Below are 19383 nucleotides of genomic sequence, written 5' to 3' on the forward strand. Positions count from 1 at the left end.
CATTCTAGAAAAGGCACAACTATAGTGACAGAAAACCGAGCAGAAGTTGCCTAGGGCCAAGAATGGGGGTGGGGGAGTAGGATTGCCTGCAGTGGGACAAGAAGAAAATTTTGGGGGTGATTACAGTGTTTTATATGTTCATTGTGATAGTAATTACATGATTGTATAGATTTTCAAACTCACTGAATTGTACACTTAAAATCGCTGCATTGTTTTTCATATAAATTATACCTAAACAAGGGAACTCGGCTGTCAATTTAATTGTTATTCCTTTGAAGGCAATACACGTGTTTTTCCTCTGGCAGCTTTTCAAATGTCTCTGTGTGTGTGTGTGTGTGTGTGTGTATACATGTGTGCATGCATGTGTATGTTCCAAACCAAAACCTGTTGTCATCGAGTCAATTCCAACTCGTAGCCACAACCTTATAGTTCAGAGTGGAACTGCCCCATAGGGTTCCCAAGGAGCAGCTGGTGGATTTGAACTGCTGACCTTTTGGTTAGCAGCGGTAGCTCTCCATAGCTGTTAACTGCTGCGCCACCAGGGATTCTGTGTAAGTTCAGTGTTCTGCAATTTCAGTACAATGTATCAGGTTGTGATTTCCTTTTATCTTGTTTGTGATGTATCTTGATTCCAGAATCTATAAATTAATGCTTCATCAATTCTGGAAAATTCTCAACCACTATCTCTTCAAATATTACCTCTTCCTTGTTTCTTTTTATTCTATTTCTTTAGGACTCTGATTAGAATTATGCTACATTTTCTAATGTTCTTTATGTCTCTTTAGCATCTCTCACACTTTCCATTTCTTTTCTGTGCTGAATTCTAAGTAATTTCTGTAGATATATATTTCAGTTCATTATTTTTTTCTTTAGCTGGTACTAATCTACTTTTTAACCCTTCTGTTTAGTTATGTGTTTTAATTTTCAGAAGTTGTATTAGGTTCTTTTTAGATGTCTGTCTTTTTAAAAGAGGATAGTGTTACTTATTTGTGTTTTTTTATTCCATTTTTATCTTTAAAAACTTTAAATATGCATAGTTTATACTTTGTGTTTGATAAATCTAGTAGTTGAATTTTATGGGGATCTAATTCTGCTGTTTATTGTTTGTGCTGACTCACTAATGGTGGCTTCTTTCTTCATGAGCTCTGTTAGATTGGATTGGGAGCTCCTGATGGCTGGGATTCACCTATCTGTTGTTGTTAGTTGCCATGGAGTGGGCTCCAGCTCGTGGTTACCCCGTGTATAGAAGAAAACATTGCCTGGTTCTGTGCCATCTTCACAATCCTTGTTATGTCTGAGCTCATGATTGCAGGTCTTGTGTCAAAAACCTTGATTTGAGGGATTATCCCTGAAGAAAATTTTATTTAGTTCTTCCAGGTACCTGGGGCCATTTAAAGTTAATTCTTATCTTTTCCAGACCATACAAGTAGTGTGAATTCAAACCCCAATTTTACCTGAGGACAGGCTGTGGGTTTTCAAGGGAGACTTATTTTTTTTTATTTTCCAGAGGTCCTTTTCATTTCCCTTTACTGATGGCAGATTACTTTTTCTAGACCAATCTTTCAATGATGGTAAAAGAAAACTAGTTCCAACTCCTGATCTTGTGGGATCCTAAGGCCTTGACTTCTATTCCCTTCATGAGTTTAGGCTGCAGGTAGCAGTAAACATCCTCAGAATAGCTGTTAATTTGGACAATGAATAGAGTAAATTGAAAAATAAATAAGAAAACCATCAGTTAATCATGAATTATAATTACCTGGGTTAAAAATGAAAGAACTCTGGTGGTGCAGGGGTTAAGCGCTTGGCTGCTAACTGAGAAGTTGGCAGTTCAAACCCACCAGCTACTCAGTGCTCCAAGCGAGGAAGATGTGGAAGTCTGCTTCCATAATGGTTACAGCCTTGGAAACCCTCTGGGGCCTTTCTACTCTGTCCTATAGAATCACTATGAGTCAGAATTGACTCAAAGGCAATGGATTTGGTTTTTTGGTTTTAAGTTAAAAATGTGTATGTGTGTGTGTTCAGGAAGTATTTTAAATATGAATTTGTCCCCTTCTAGTGGTATCAAGGATTACATCCTCAGTACCAACTGCTGACACTCAGAAGATTCAGAGACCTTATAAAACATTGTTTTCAAGGTCAAATCAAATTGGAGGCAATCATTCTTCATTCCATTTATAAGACCTGGGTAACTTGTCTTGGTAAAGCTAGTACTAAAAATGCCTTTTTGTAGACAGGTAGTTAGAATACCATACAGAATTCATTTTTGACTGTCCAAACCAGAATTATTTGCAAGCCATGGTACTACAATCTTGTGGGCTGACACCTCAGTTAACTGTTAAATCACCGGAAAGATTATCTTGTCTTTCTCTTACGTGAATTCAGGAGCACAGGCTATTTAAAATTCCTTCTCTAGAGAAATTCTATTAGGAGTATTACATTTCTTTTTCTGTCTTAAAAGGAATCAGCCCAGTATTTTAACATCATATGCTTTAAAGCTACTTTGGGTTATACTTTAAAAAGTTAGATTGAAACTTGAGAAATAGAATATGAACTAAGCATGAATTTTAGCAGGGTTCAACAGTTTAGAGTTCTCTCACACCTGTAGGGTCTCTAGGTAACCACTCTCTATTGGTAGAGTCGCATTCAAATATGCAGAGACCAGCAGGTAAAAACACAAATACATGGGTTATGTTTTCACCTGATAGTCTCTGCGTATTTGAATGTGCATCAACTGATAGCATTTTCAGATGTGAGTTTTAGAGCATCCCAGAAGAACATAAGGATGAAAGAAAAGAAAGAAAGAAAAAAGATTCATTCTAGCATTAAAAATAGTCTGTAGTCACAGCCCAATTGTGGGAACGGAAATTATTGAAGTGTAGTTCAGGTAATTTTAAAAGACTGATGCTAATAGATAGCAGAGGCTGAACACATTCTGAATTAAAAAATGAAAAGTAGTGGACAAAGGAAGACAATAGCAATAATAACTACCACTTACTGGGTTCTTATTATGCAGCGTAACTATACTGAGTGCTTTACTTAAAAACAATCTCAACTACAAGAAGATCATCCACTTATCAAGTGTTTGATATGTCCCACTTTTATCTTTAGGACAGCTTTTTGAGTTAGGTACTATTATGTACCCAATTCCATAACTGAAGAAACTGGAAGTTGGAGTTTTCAAACAACTTTCCCAAGGTCACATACTTTCGATAGTGTTAAGTTTGATATAAAAGCCACGATAGTCTGAGTTCAGAGACTGTGGTCTAAGACAGCATCTCCCTTATATTCTCATCTAACTACTAATCTTCACCTCAACCCGATGAGGGTGTGTCTTATCCATCCCATTTTAAAGATATGCAAATAAAGAGGTAGAAACTCTAAGTAACTTGCACAAGATTACTTGTGAGTAATAGTATCAAGATCTAAAACAGTTTTTTTTTTTTTTCCTGTTTGCAGATACTATGCACTTTCTCCTGTCTTCTTCTGCCTTTGTGGCAGTATTTTTCATTCTAGTTATTCAACTGTTCAATTATTCATTTAACAAATATCTGTTGAACACTTTATGCAATGCATTCTTCTGGGATCTGGGAATAATTAAGTGAACAAAAAAGGCCAAGTTTCTGTTCTTGTAGACTACATTCTAGTGGGGTAAGATAGGCATGAATAAATAAACCAGTAAATGTATGCCAACTGTTAATAAGTGCTATAAAGAAAAATAAAGCATTGTAAGATGCTACAAAATGATGAGGAAAAGAAGATGTATTTAGATTTTATAAGATGGTCAATGCAAGGAAATGTAGAACTGCCACTAGTAATTTTATGATATTGTCATTTTCTATCACAAATATCTTGACTATTGGTTTATATGACATTGAAACTCAGTCTGGGTTTTATAGCATTTTACTGGTTTCTTGAAGACTACTATCATTTCGTTGTAGTGATGATTTTATCCTAGTTTTACTTTGTAATTCTGTTTAAATGATTATTTGAAGAAACAAAAAGGGGTACTTGTTTTCTTTCTATATATTTACCCAAAATGCCCAATTGAATAAAGTGAATGAATGTTTGGACTTATTTGGGGAGTGTGCCTTGCCAACAATTAAGTACAAGGGGCTTCTCCCTGTCATTGACACTATATGTGTGATATTAGTTCTTAAAGGCGATTTCATGATAAAAGCAGCAGTGATGTTAAGAACTAATTGACTGATTTTAATTGAAGAACACTTATATTACAGAGCATATGATGGTAAGATGTGTTCAACTTGTTTTTGCTTTTCTTTAAAAAGCTGAAAGCCTTCTTCCCAGTAGTAATTAAAAACAAACAGCTCTCATTAACTTGCTGTGGGCCTCTAATGGCCACAATGTTGCTTCCTTGCATGAATGATTTACAGATCGAAAGCAGAGTAATTCAACACTGAAATTATCTTGAAATTAAAGACCATCATCCTAGATAATGAATAGTTTCAATTTCTATAGCACCAGATTACATGTAGTTTTTTTTATTAATGTATTCTTTTGCACATATACAACTTGATAAGTAACTAACAGAAATGGTCTCATCAGATCTCCAGCTCAGACAGCAATGTGCTAAATACAGTTCTAGGATTAACTCTGTAGCCTTGGGGATGATATTCATTCAATCAGTCATTCATTCAGCCAACATTTATTAAGAAGTTTCTTTAGACTAGGCATTTTCCTGAGTGCTTTGGGAAATAATAGAAGAAAAAAGATAGCCTTTGCCCCTGAAAGAATTTATTCTTATGTCATTGGGAAAATACTTTATTCCAGTCCTGTCTCTTTTATTTATTTGATTGTTTGTATCACAATTTATTTAACCAATCCCATGTTGTTGGATATTTAGGCAAATTTTAATTTTTTTTTAAAGACTGTGTCGAACACCCTTGATTACAAATTTTTGTTCATATTTCTGATTATTTCTTTAAAATGAATTTCTACAAGTAGAATAGCTAGGTTAAAAGGTATGAATGTTTTAGTCTCTGAATAATTTTGCCAAAAATAGGCAAAATTGGCAAAAAAGTGACATCATTTTACATTGTCACCAACAGTGTGTGAGAGAGCCTTCCCGTAATTACTCTATCTACTTGCCAGCATTCAGAATAAACAAAATTCCCGAGTGTGTATCATCGTTCGTCTTTAAAAAGTCTTCAAAATGTTTAAACAATAAGAATTTATCATTTTTAAGAATCATTTATTGAAATCAACTAGTACTGATTAAAAATCTCCAACTGAGTAGGTAATTTGTATTCAACAAGAGATCATCTAGGCTATTTTCTTTCTTTTTTCTTTCTCATGTATGCTGAGTTTTAGAATATTAACAGGTTATGAAAAGTGATGTCAGTTTGAGAAGTTCATCTGACTAAAAATGAATCTTGCAGCAGGCCATGAGTAAATTGGAAAAGTTGGATAGGATGTAAAAGCAAATGCTAGAAAATAAATAGAACTGTATTTTGTTAGGGCATTGAATTTCATAGGTAGGACCAGTCCCTGGAGAAGGACATCATGCTTGGTAAAGTAGACGGTCAGTGAAAAACAGGAAGACCCTCAATGAAATGGATTGACACAGTGGTTGCAACAATGGGCTCAAGCATAACAATGATTGTGAGGATAGGGCAAGACCAGGTAGTGTTTCGTTCTGTTGTACATAGGGTCACTGAATTGGAACCAACTCGATGGCACCTAACAATAGCAATTAAATTTCATGAGTACATATATAAAAAGTATTGTGAATTAAAGTAAGTACCAATTCGTTATATATGGTGATGGTACATTTTACTGAGGCATAAAATTCCTACCTGCAGAAGTATGAAAGAATAATATTGTGGATAGGGTTACGGGGTGTTACCGAAGAATGAAGTTGTGCAGTAGTTTCCTGGTTAATCTGTTGCATCTTTATTACGGTGTTTTTCCCTTTCTTGAGTTTGTACGCTTAGATCTTTGATCTCCTTTCTGTTCTTACCTCATTTGTTATACTGTTTGTTTCTAGAACCATGGGTCACAAAAACCGATATGTCAAAGTCCCACGTGGTCACATCTGGGTTGAAGGAGATCATCATGGACACAGTTTTGACAGTAATTCTTTTGGGCCGGTAAGTCATCTTGTCACTGATATAACTGTATTTCAGAAGTTGGAGCAAAAGCATGCCAGATAGGTTGCTCACATAATTAAGCTATGAATGTAGGGTAGATCAGTTTATGATTAAAAATTTCCTTTTAAATATCATGGATAGATAACGTCAACTATCAAGGTGTGTGTGTGTGTGTGTGTGTGTGCATGTATGTAGGTGTGTGTGCGTGTCGTGTTTCATAGAAAAGAACTTAGACTTTTTACAGTGTACCAAAAGATGCTTTCCACTGACCAGATGGTCACAATTGGAAGGCCTTGTTTCTTCCACAGGAATGTTCGTAGCTTATGTTATGAATGAACGTTTAACAGACTTATTGTGTAAAGGATCTATAGGCATCATTTTTCTAAATTGGTAGTTAAAAATGCAAGTCTAATGGAAATCATAGTATTGGTAAGTAACATTTTATAAGTATTTATAGCAGAAATGCAGACATTCCTTATTCCATGCTTATGCACCATAAAATATGTGACTAAGCTGATATTTGTAAATTTTATTCACTTTGAATGTACAGAGAAATAATCTATTTCTGAACCCTTCATTATAAAAAGTGAAATAATTATAAAGTGAAGAATCTTTTAGTTAATGGAAACTGCACCTGATATCTTGTTACCTATGTTTGTTTAAAAGCTTGGATCTTCACTGATTACATTTTCATAAAGCTGGACATATATAAAGCTGTTATATATTTGTAACTTAATGCTGAGTACCTTCAGATATTTAAAATAAAATGATCCACATAGTGTTTGTCTAAAATTAAATGTTAGTGGTCTCTATTGAAACAATGTCCTTCACATATTATGAGGGGCTCTTCATAGCCACTAAAGATGCAGACACTTTGATCCACCTTTGGCTAAAAATACAGTAATAGAGCTGAGGCTGCATAAATGTTATGGATAGGTGGAAGAAAACTTTAGGGGACTACTTCTACTTCTTATTTCTAGTTGCAATCATAATAAAAACTTGTAAGGACTTTCCTTGCCTTTGAGTGATAATTGTTATAAAAATACAATGTATTCTTCGTGGGGCGTACCAAAAATGAGACAGATTGGAAATATTTTAGGTCACTTACAGTGTAGTAGAAGTGACTGTTATAAAGAAATTTTTCAGCAACTTGAAAGTGAAAATAAATAACTTAATAGTGGTTTTGTTTCTCTTTCATCTATAAAATTAAGTCTGTAAAATATAACATGTTCTTACTCAAGCCCACATTAAAATATTAGTTAGCTTTGGTTCAGGTTTTGATTGGTTAGGATAGTGATTCTGGAATGAAGTATTAGAAAACGTTGTTGCTTTGCTCTCAGTTGTGCAGGGTGTGGTAAATAATTAGTTACTAATAATAAAACACTAACGTTTGAGATCGGTTTGGTTCTTCTTTATTATTGAACTGTAGCCAATCAATGGTATTTACATAATGAATATTATTCTCGCTCACTTATATCCCATATGCTTTCTCATTTCGAAGAGAAAATGATAGAGTTGGCCGGCATGACACTGGGAATTGCACATTATCCTCAATGCGTCATCTCTATTGTGCCGCTCTGATTGGGCTTTCCTTCCCGCTCTGTACTTAACAGTGTTTATTTTGAACCACTGAACCATGAGTAATCCATGAAAGTGCATCAGGTGTGAAAGCGTCTTCTGGCACTTATATCTTTAAAAAAAAAAAAAGGTGAAAACTATGTGCATAGGACAATCTTACTGTGCTTATTATAATAAGAGACTACAACATGCAAAACAGTAACATAAATATATTGTGTGCAGTGCTTAATAATGCCACTTGGTTTAAATCATGTTTTAAATGAAATCTATTTGTTAATTATTGTTTGAATCAGTAATTTGAGTCAAAGTGACAAACCTACTAGTGATTCTTCTCCTCTTTTTTTAATGGATATGTATGTGTATATATATAAACCCATTGCCGTCGAGTCGATTCTTTCTCATAGAGACCCTACAGGCCAGAGTAGAACTGCCCCATAGGCTTTCCAAGGAGCGGCTGGAGGATTCGAATTGCTGATCTTTTGGTTAGCAGCCAAGCTCTTAACCACTGCGCCACCAGGGCTCCAGTCTTGGTGATAGACCTTATCCATCACTTAACTTCTCTTGACCTAAATTTCCTCATGTATAAAGCGAAGGTTTCCTTCTCAGAATCTATCTTGAGTAAATAATTGAAAAACTGAGTAAAAATTTTTGTATGAATATATTTATCAAAATTGTAATGAACATCCTCAGCATTCTAAAATAGAAGTATAGTTAAATAAAGTATGGTTCATCCAGAGTATGAAATATTATGCAGTCATTAAAAACTATTTTTATGAAGAATTTTAATGACATAATATTCATGATATAATTTTCAGTAAATACATAAAAATGAAAAACTGTATATACAGAATTATGTTAATTATCTTCAGTTGTTATAATTATGATTGATTTCTTTTTATATCTTTGTAGTTCTCCATATTTTAAAAAGTTTTCAGTAGGTTTTGATTTTCTTTATAATCGGAAAAATAGTTTTTTTAAAAACTAGGATGAAGATGATTGAAAGTAAATACTTTCTAACTTTCCTTCTGGCTATAAGTTCTATAAAAATTTTTATGATGCTATGGCCTGAAGGAAAACATCACAGATTTGACTGAGTAGGAAATGTTTCAATTATGAATAATATCTCTATGAAATATCTCTGTGCTAAACCTCTTCAATATATTATCATTGCACAATGACAGAAAATGTCTTATCTTCTCAAAATATAGATTCACTAATTTATGACTTTAGCTTAAATTACTAGTGTCAGGAATATCTTTTGTAGGTTTTTTTAATTATGACATTGTCTGAAAGTGTTGTACAGAGCATTGTATTACTTAGTTGTACTGGATTATATAACAAAGACAGCTAATGATTCTGATATGTAGGTTTATGATTGCTTAGAATATTTGATAAGCACTTTGCTCAGTGAAAAGAATTAGTGTCTTTCCCTTTACTACCCGTATGTCCATGTAGACATATTAATATATTTTCTTTAGTAGGCTTGTTATTGTTCTTTGCCAGCATCCAAAAGCAACTAACTGTAACAGATATTGATAAGTGTTCTTGCTTGAAAATGAAAGCATGTAAGAAGCAAATCTTATATTTGTATTTGTACGTGTGAATTTTGAAATCATAATTAGCTATTTCAGATTAGCAGATTCTTCTTCAATTAAATAGGCATGCAACAGTTCTTGCTTCCATTTGTTAGAAATGCTTATTTTAGTATTTATATTTGAACTGTTCTCATAGCTACTCATTCCTTTCAATGAAAACACAAATGTGCCTCTCTCAATGCCTCCCTTTAGCTTGAACATTTTCTATCCTTGAAGTTTTTCTATCATTTTTATGTAGCTTTAAGTTGTGAGCCACTGATATGCTTTAACTGGTCTTGGTAGTGATTTACCCTAAGGAATATATGTTATAATAGAAATTCTACTTATTTAGTATTTGAAATAAATATTGTAACTACACTGACCAAAGAACAATAGGAGGAAACTTTTAGCTTAAATATTCCAAGGCAAAGAGAGCTTTTCCAAGATGTATAAATATATTTTGATTTTCAGGTTAGTGACTGTAGTGTCACCTGGTGACCAATTTGTGTGCAGGGACCATGAAGTAGAACTGAACAATTTGGATGCAGAAACTATGCATGATATACTGCCTCTAACTGAGAACAGAAACTGCGAGTTACACTAAAGGTGAATTCTTTTTAGTTCCAAGTCATTTGGAAAAGAGATAATTCAATCATTTGTTTCGTGAATAACTAATTAAATAAAATATTAACCCCTTAGAGTATTTTCTTGAAGGAAGAATGTCTAACATGAGATGATAGTTTTAGCAATAAATGAGTATTTGAAATATTATTTATTAACAAAATGAGTTTATGGGTTGCAAGTGATGCTGTATATAAGAAAACCTGCAACAATGAAAATAAAATTGCATAGAATTCTTTTTGAACTTCATGAAGTTTAAAACATATTTACTTTTCTGGAAATAGTGAAAAAGTAAAGGGAAGGAGCAAAGTTTATGTTTTCATATCATGCAAGTATTTCATTTATGCCTTCAAGACAGATTGAGCATCTACTATTTGTCCAGCTTGATTTTGGCATGTGTATATTGATGGGTAGAATGGATCGAGAAAAAAGAACGTTATTCACTAGGGAGACTCCTAGGTTACATAATGTATGTGGGAAATGGGTATTTTAAATCTAACTGTAGCTGTTTTGAACTTTTTTCCTTACATTCTGTATTTTTGGTAAAAAAGAAAAAATATGACACATGATTGACTTGAGCAGCAAGAACAGGATTCATGGAGATGCAGGAAAGATGAACGAGAGAGAAAAGAAAGAGACTTTTGATGTTTTTGAGACCACAGAACGAAAGGACAAACTGGGATAGGGTTTTGGGAAACATTTAACAGATTTAAGGAGCCCTGGTGGCACAGTGGTTACAGCTCTGGGCTGCTAACGAAAAGGTCAGTGATTTGAACCCACCAGCATCTCCTTGGCAGTCTGCTTCTGTAAAGATTACAGCCTTGGAAACCCTATGGGACGGTTCTAGCCTTTGAGTCAGAATCGACTCAACGGGCCACTGGTTAACAGATTTAGAGAGTATAATGGCAGAGATTCAAGTTGTGGATAGGAGGGAGTACACTGAACCTGTGAGCCTTCCGCATCATTCTGTCACTGTCACCAAGCATGGAAGATACTCCGAGTCTAGGAGGAGCAAGTAAGAGGGCCAATAACAATGTCTGAGGCCGAAGCCCTACTCCTCAAGGCAGGACACAGGAGAGGAGGCAAGCAAATAATCCTGCAGTCACACTACAGTACAACAAGTTCTCTAAGGGGGGGAATGACAAAACCTCTTGGAGGAATAGAGCATTTTTGTAATAAAAACCAAGGAGATCTCCTAGGAAGATTTGGTAGAACAGAGAGTTCTGAAATCAGTGAAAATAATAACTTTTAAATCCTGCATTGCATAAAACACTCTAGATGCTATATGTTTTGTGAATGAAGTGGTTTATGACTGGAGTGGTTAATGGGTTTCAGCTGCACTGAAAATACTCTGTTTATACAGTGCAGAATAATCTTGTGGACATATGAGAATGAGTTGACATTTCATTTTATTTATTGTTGAAGTGTAGCGTTTTCCTTGTGTAAGTTCTTTAGAGCAGGTAAACCATGGTAGCTTTGATTTAAAATCAGCCATTTTCAGATAAAGAAAAAGGACTCTAGACTATGTTGACAGGATCCAAATAAAATATTCTATTCACACTTTATTTGAAAAACGTTGCTTAGATTTTAACTGGTTACATTTTCTTGTTGTCTTATAGTACATGCTTTTGTTCATTAAAAAAAAAAATTAAGGACTAAAATAACCTATATTTTATAGAAAAATGACGGTAACATCCTTATGGTTCTTCTTTTTTTAAATAACAGCAATCATTTTATTATCTCTCACAGTTTCTGGGAGTCCAGAATTTGAGAAGGGCTTGGCTCCATAGTCTGGTTTAGGATCCTTAATGTGGTGGCAGTCAGATTGCGGCTGGAGTAGGGACAGATAGGGTGCTGAAGCAGCTGAAAGGAAGTAGACATCTCTCTCTTCATGTAGTGTCAGATCTCCCTGTGTGATTTTTCCCTCACCTTACAGCATGACACTCTTTTTGAAATGAAGACACACATAGGGCAAGGTCTAGGAGGGTTCCCAACTCAAAGCTTCTATGTCCGAAAAAGGTATGCTCTACCCTCCCATATGCATGGATGTCTGTCACTAACCAGGAAGCCCACCTATGGTTCTTAAAGTCATAAATCCTTACCTTCATATTTTCCTTCAATTGTTTCTCACAGTTCCCTTAAACAGTGCTACAACCGGGCAACCCACATATTTTGTTTAGATATGAATTCATTTGGTTGAAGCCAATGGGATGCACTTTATAAAAAAGGTCAAAGCGAATTAAAAGAGATGCTATTCTAATGAAAATATCTGCATAACCAAAGATAGCCAAGTTTCAGAAGAGAGCCCAATTTCTGGAGCAATATTCAAAACAGGGAAATGTCCATTCAACACGATGAAACAAAAAGTCCCTCAGGATCAGCATTAGTTTTGATTGGATTTGTTACTACAAATATATGATTTAAAAAGAGAGAGGGAACATGGAAACATAATGTCAACTGGAGGTAGAGAGTGATGAAGTAAATAATGTTGCTTCCTCATGCTCCAGAAAAAGACAATCTAAGCTTCCGTCTCTACCAAATCAAATTCTGTCTTCAGTCTTAATTATTCTGCTACTGTAGAGATCATTTTCCACATGATTTCGTTTTCAGATAGGAAAAATGTCAGCAGAATTGTCTTTAGACTTCATTGCTATGGCAGATACTGTTCCTTTGGGCTGTTTAGTTACAGAATTAAGCATGTTCATTTTATTAGAAATGTATATTTGCTGACAGTGGGTTGGGAGCCAAAATTTAGTGAAATACATGCAGGTTATTAATTTAGCAACTTTATAAACTCTTAGAAATTTTAGAAAAGGGTGTTGGACTATTTATCTTAACTATTTATAAAATATAACGTGTCTACACATGTCTACATAGAAAAATAAAATGGAAAATACAAGAGGCTCTTAAGAGGAGAAAAATCCTAACCTAGATGACACAAGGAGAAAAATATGCTATTGAATATACAGTAATTCAAGAATTTTAGATTGAATTGCCTCAATTAAATGAATATATACATATAAAATATTTGTTAGGTAATTGTTTGTTCTCTCCTTAATATGTAAACACCAAACTATGTAAATGGCTTTATCTTTTGACTGAGATCCTAGGAGATAACTTTCTTTGGAAATTTTTAACTTTCCCAAGGCTTGTTGGTTATCTTGAAAATGACTTTGCACTGTGTAAGAAACTCATTGATTGTATTTGCTGCAATAACTTTCAGAGAAATACAAGATCAGTTGGATTGTCAGGGACTTGGGTCATTCTTTTGTATGTAACGAAGCCATATATGATGCCTGTAATGAATCACAATAACTAAGGTTTTAGACATTATCTATAATATGACACATGTGGGTTTGTGGTATATTAAAATTTTCTAACTTGGTGAATGAAGCAAATCAAAATGCAGTTCGTTATTACAATGGCCAGAATCAGAGCCATGAGGTATGTTCTCTTGTTGGGGCGTTGCTGGCCCTGTGGTTTTTGCAGTAAATAGCGGTGATTCCTGTAACATGACTCTTGGCTAATTCTGCTACAACCCAACCTCCTCTCACCAAGGATTTGTCTGAAAAGAACTCTGATCACATCATTCTTAAAACAGTATCATCAGCCTATAGCTCCTATCATACTTAATGATGAAATATTAGAAGCCTCCCCTTTTAAATCAAAAACAAGCAAGAAAGTCCATTCTTACCACTTCTATTCAACATTGTGCTAAAGGTCATAGCCAGTTCAGTAATACGAATTGTTTAACATTCATAAAAATTGTGAATACTGTGTTCTCTGAAGTACCTCTAGGATCACAAATTGAAACATGAAGAGAAGCAAGAAAAGGGACACTCATCATTACTAGGAAATGATGCTATGTTATCCATATCATCTGTTGTGTTCATACTATCTGAGAAGGCTTACTAAGTTATTTAATTGTCTTCTTCCTTTAGCTAAGTGTTTCTATGGCTGAAATCCTCCTTATGATCAGCCCACAAAAATCAGACTCAGTCACCTTTTGTTTTGGACCTAAGGCAAGAGATAGGGAAAAGCATTTGCTTGGGTCCTGAATGATACAAGTTTATTAAATATTTAGTGGAAATTCTGGCTTATTATGTCAGACTGTTCCAGTACTGAATACCAGATCTCGAGTGATATAAGGACTCGTGTGTTCTTTAATAAATTTAATTTTTGTATATTTGTGATATGTGAATTTCTCTAAATGTAGGCACCAAAAAGAGGCTCTTCCTGCCCAGAACTAAAAGCAGTATGACTCCAAGGACGAGGTCAAACACATTAGTGTGACATTCAAAACCCTCTGAATATGTCCCAACTAAATTTTCCAGCTCCATGTTTCTTCCTTACTCATGCAGGTCTATGCTTTGGTCATTCTTTAAGTTTCCCATCTGGTTCTGCATCTCTGTATCTTGGCAAATGCTGTCATTTCCTCTCCCTACACTGTCTTCTGCCTGTCCACCTTGTTCTGGAGAATGGCCACTCTCAGACCTGTTCTAATGTGAAGCTTTGCTCCTGACCAAGTCGCTTACCCCTCACAGCATTTTCACCACAATTGCAGAATGATTTTGTGTGTGTGGAATAGCCTGTGAGCTTTGCCAAGGCAGGTGTGGGAGTTGACTCATCCTTGTATTCCTTTGGCCCAGATCTGGGAACAAAGTTTAACAGCTGTTTGGTGACATAATTAATGAGCAATCTGGGAGCAGTAAAAATTCTTCTAGGAGTCAGCAAACTACGGCCCATGGGTCAAATCTGGCCTGTGCTTGTTTCTATTAAAAACAAACAAACAAAAACTATACTGGAACACGGACACACTCATTGTCTATGACATTTTCATGCTACAGTGGTCAAGCTGAGTAGTTGCAATGAAGACTTATGGCCCACAAATCCTAAAATATTTACTATCTGACCCTTTACAGAAAAAAATTTTGCCAACCTCTGATCTTGTAGATTGGAAAGAGCTTTAGAGAAGGATTGGTTAAGGACTGATTACATTTGGCCTTGAATACGAAGGTGAAAAGTTTGAACATTATCTAGAAGACACTAAAAAGCCATTTAAATTTTTAAAGAGCAGGGTAATAAGTAAGAAGAGTCATCTTAGCAAGACTGATTTGGGAAAATTATGAGTGAAAGATTAGATTGGAAATAGGCCATAGATAGAGAATGCAATTACGTGGGTAATCCTGGTTCAAATCAAAGATGATTAGACCCTAGACTAAGGTGGCAGGAATAAAAACATGAAGTGGATTGATGTGAGAGTCCTTAGGAATCAAGAATTGAGTGGGCTGTGTTGGACTCTGCTGCTTGAAATTAACTCACCACATCCGCTGGAGACGTTCACTGGCTGAAACACTGCACTGCTTTCACACTCACCTCTGATGGGTCAGACCTTAACATTCAGAATGCAGAACTGAAATCAAGATATACTTGCGATGTGGAAGGCCAAAATTGGAAGTTCCAAAGTAATGTCTCCAGTCTTCTTTTGTTTGCAAAGCACTTGGAGAGACATTTGAGTGAGCACTCTTGGCAATCTGATCTTGCTGCCTTATGATGCTTAAGATTGCTGTCCTGACCTTGCAAGAGATAACTGAGTCTTACTCATGACTCATTAAACTTACAGCAAGTATTACTCCATCAATGTCCCCGTCTGTTCCTCTTAGCATCCATATCACCTGATACACTATCCACCCATTTCACAGGCCTTCTCTGCTCTGTCTCTAATGTTTTTACATATTTAAAAGGCATGGGTTATTCCCAGAATGTAGAGGCTAACATATAATGGAAAAGTAAATATTTTGATTGTTAAATTGGCTGATGGTTAAGAATCAACTACTAGCCAAAAGGTTGCAGTTTGAACCCACACAGAGGCACCTTGGAAGTAAGGCCTGGCGATCTGCTTTCAAAAGGTCATAGCCTTGAAAATACTGTGGAGCATTTCTATTCTGCATACATGAGGTTTGCATGAGTCAAAAACAACTTGAAAGCAACTAAAGCAACAACAAACTGGCTGATAGAGAAGCAGGTGTTGGTTTTATTTCTTCTTCATTATTATTATTTTAAGTGTACATATATATTATGGAATTCTAAATTAATATTTTTTTAAAAAAGAAGAAACACATTAGTTTTTCTGAAGGAATAATGAGGAATGTTCACACTGATTTCAATTTTTATTAACTAATCTCCCCTTTAAATAAAATTACTATATTAAAATAAGTATAGTAGTTAAGTGTTTGGCTGCTAACCAAAAGGTCGGCAGATCAAATCCACCAGCTGCTCCTTGGAAACCCTATGGAGCAGTTATACTTTGTCCTATAGGGTCACTATGGGTCCGAATCAACTTGATGGCAAAGGGTTCGGTTTCTTGGGTTTCCAAGGAGTGCCTGGTGGATTCGAACTGCCGATCATTTGGTTAACAGCCATAGCTCTTAACCACTACACCACCAGGATTTCCTTATTAGTACTATGGATTAAAAATTATAATATGATCAGTGGAAGAAAAGGGGAAGTTACAAGACTTCATCAAATTGTGAAATATTGGACTCAGTGTTTTGATAACTAACCCAGATTTTCATAAAGATAATAATTATTAACTATAACCTACTTTCAGACTAACAGCTACGTTAGGCTGAAGTTTTACTCAAACCTTCAGTGAGTTTATTTACAGTTGAGGAGCTTTGACCAAACCATTTTCAAAGCTTGTTAAACTTTCCTTGTTGCAAAATGTATCTGCTATTCCCCAGAGAGGCTTTAATGCTCCCTGTGCATAGTTTTTGCTAGGAAACCAAACCAAAAAAACCAAACCAATTGCTATCAAGTCAATTCTGACTCATAGCGACACTATAGGACAGAGTAGAACTGCCCGATAGAGTTTCCAAGGCTGTAATCTTTACGGTAGCACACTGCCACATCTTTCTCCCACAGAACGGCTGGTGGGTTTGAACCACTGAACTTTTGGTTAGCAGTGGAGCTTTTAAGCACTGTGCCATCAGGGCTCCTTATTTGCTGGAAGCTGCAGGCAAATGAAACATTTCTCTCAAATTAGCCATGATTATATTTAAGTTGTTCATGTGAATTATGTTTCACTTCAAAAAACACAAATGAGATTATAAATTATGTCATTTCTACCAGTCATTATGGAATTATGTAGACTCTGGTCAAGGAAAAATTCTAATCTTAAAATATTTGATCCAGAGGCTTTTAAAACAAACTTTATTACGTTATTTTCTGACATGCAAAACAGGTATTTGCTGAGTCTTTCAAGCAAAGAAAACTTATGTACTGAATAGGGAATGGTAATACCATTAAATGAATGAATTCTTTAAAGACATAGTTTCACTGGGCTATTGCTTCTAGATTTAATGTGTTACCCTGGACTGAAAATTAATAGTGCAAAATGGGCAAGGCCATTTAAAAGGTCATTCATCAAAGTGCATGGTACTTAAATAGTTCTTTTTCACCCAGATGGATGTTGCTAGTTAAACTGCTGCATCATTTCAAATAGTATTATACTGTTGAGTCAAAGAAGTATATTTTATAAGAACTTCAGATAAATTTTCTAAGAATAAGTTCTTGATTGATTTTATTATAGTCACGTAATACTTATTTCTACATTTTAATTTGAAAAAACAACCAAAAAAAAAACAACCTTGCTTTAGCTCAAGTATTTTTCTCTTTAGATAAAAGAATATTATTTAAACTATTAGATTGCAGGATAATCTACCAACAGCCTATACCTACTTCATACGATAATATTATATTAATGTGAAATTTTATTATATACTTCTCCACCTTGTCATTACCCTTGATCTTTATTCTTTTGAAGTCCATTGTCTATGATAACTTTTTGTCTCAATGAAGTAAATTTAGTATTTGGTTATAAGGAAGATTATGAATAAGCTGCTTCTTTCTGAAAAGGGTTGAAAGAGCCTATGTATGGGGACATTACCTTAAATTGTTATATCATCATCGTTAAGGTTCAAGAAGCTTGCCCTCTTTATAAAGTTATTTTCTATGTGCTCTGCGTTTAATTCCTGAAAGGTTCAGAAATGGCTGTGGAACTATTACTGTGATCCGTTAATTAGTATATTCCATCAAATGTACTTTTCTATAAATTCAGTCCTGTTTAAAATGAAACCAAAAACATCATGAATCATGCGAAGCAGAATTATTTACAGGTGCAAGAAAAATACAGCCTCTGTATTTTCCCTGCTCTGTTGAAAGTAAACTGAGCCTAGAGTAAATTATGTCTTCAAAGCTCATCTCACATTCTTGTGGGCTCAGCCCCTCATTTCTTTTATCTCATAGTAGTAGCCTTCCTTTCTGCCTCAGGAGCCCAGATCTCTCCTACTCTTAAAATTCTTTTCTTCTATCCCTCTCCAAAAGAAGGGAATCCAGTAACCTTTCACAGAATAAAAATACCCAAAGTGAATCTCTCTCTTGCACGTATTACTTTCTTTTAAGTTGTTATAAATGTGGCATGAGCCTCTCTTGTCCACTCAACATCACCATAAAAATAATAACAATAAAATGGTGAACATCAGCTTACAGGCAGAGGTGTTAGGCATGCAGTCATGGCTCCCCCAGAGTAACACAAGGGCACTTCAGTTGTCTCTGGAGTTAACCCTGAGTAGTGCTTTGGAGTGTTTTGAACCATGAGGGTTAATGAAGTGGCCTCCAGCCTCATGCTACCAGATGGCCTGCCTCCATCACTTCAAGGATGTCTAAAACCATGGGGAAACCCAATCCCTTGGCCGTACGTAGACAGCTTCCCAGTGTTACATCTCATACTCCGAGTTGTGGGAGAGGGAATGATCTGACCGTCTCTAGTCCTCAATCCAGGGGGTCAGCTTGGGTCAAGTGCCCAATCCTGAACCAATTAACTATGACCAGTGTACTCATGCTTAAATAATTAATCACTCTCAAGGGGTGGCGTACTGTGGTTGGTCTAATTTGAATCAGGTGCCTACCCCTGGACCAACCGTGTTCAAAAGCAAGATTATATAATAATTATGGCAGTTCCATGAAAATTTTATTTTGCTGATACCAGCACATGGAAAGGCATTGTTCCCAGCAGCTGCAGGGTCCTGGATCAACAAAAGCATAGGCTGCACTATAAATATAACAAATGATACAAAGCATAAAACAGAGATGAAATGCTATGAAGTTCACGAAGTTGTTGTTTCTGGCAGGGAAGAATTGAGAAGGCATCAATAAGTTTACCCCTGAAGAAAAGATAGGATTTGGGCTTGTAATGAATGGAAAAGTTGACTTCCTGAAAGCGGAGAACAACTTAGCAGAAGAATGGAGATGGAAGTGTTTAGGGCATGTATGGCGTATTTGCATAATTTTGTTTGGCAAGAAGTTCAACCATGGGAAGAGCAATAATAAAAAATAAGTCCAGAACCATCACTGAGGGCCTTGAACGTCAAACAAAGTAGTTTGGACATTATTCTGCAGGCCGTAAAAGACCACCTAAGACTTTTGAGCATAGTAGGGAAATG

The 19383-nt window shown here is 35.4% G+C and overlaps 1 protein-coding gene across 1 annotated transcript in view; it reads left to right on the forward strand.

Moving 5' to 3' along the window:
- The window catches only part of IMMP2L (inner mitochondrial membrane peptidase subunit 2), a 909463-nt gene that overhangs the window by 699932 nt on the left and 190148 nt on the right, over positions 1-19383 (forward strand). The window contains exon 5 of the mRNA XM_023737033.1: positions 6005-6107. Coding sequence (XP_023592801.1) covers positions 6005-6107 — 103 coding nt within the window. The remainder of the gene's footprint in view (positions 1-6004; positions 6108-19383) is intronic.

This window comes from Trichechus manatus, unplaced genomic scaffold, assembly GCF_000243295.1.
Source record: "Trichechus manatus latirostris isolate Lorelei unplaced genomic scaffold, TriManLat1.0 scaffold00096, whole genome shotgun sequence".
NCBI classification, from domain to species: Eukaryota; Metazoa; Chordata; class Mammalia; order Sirenia; family Trichechidae; genus Trichechus; species Trichechus manatus.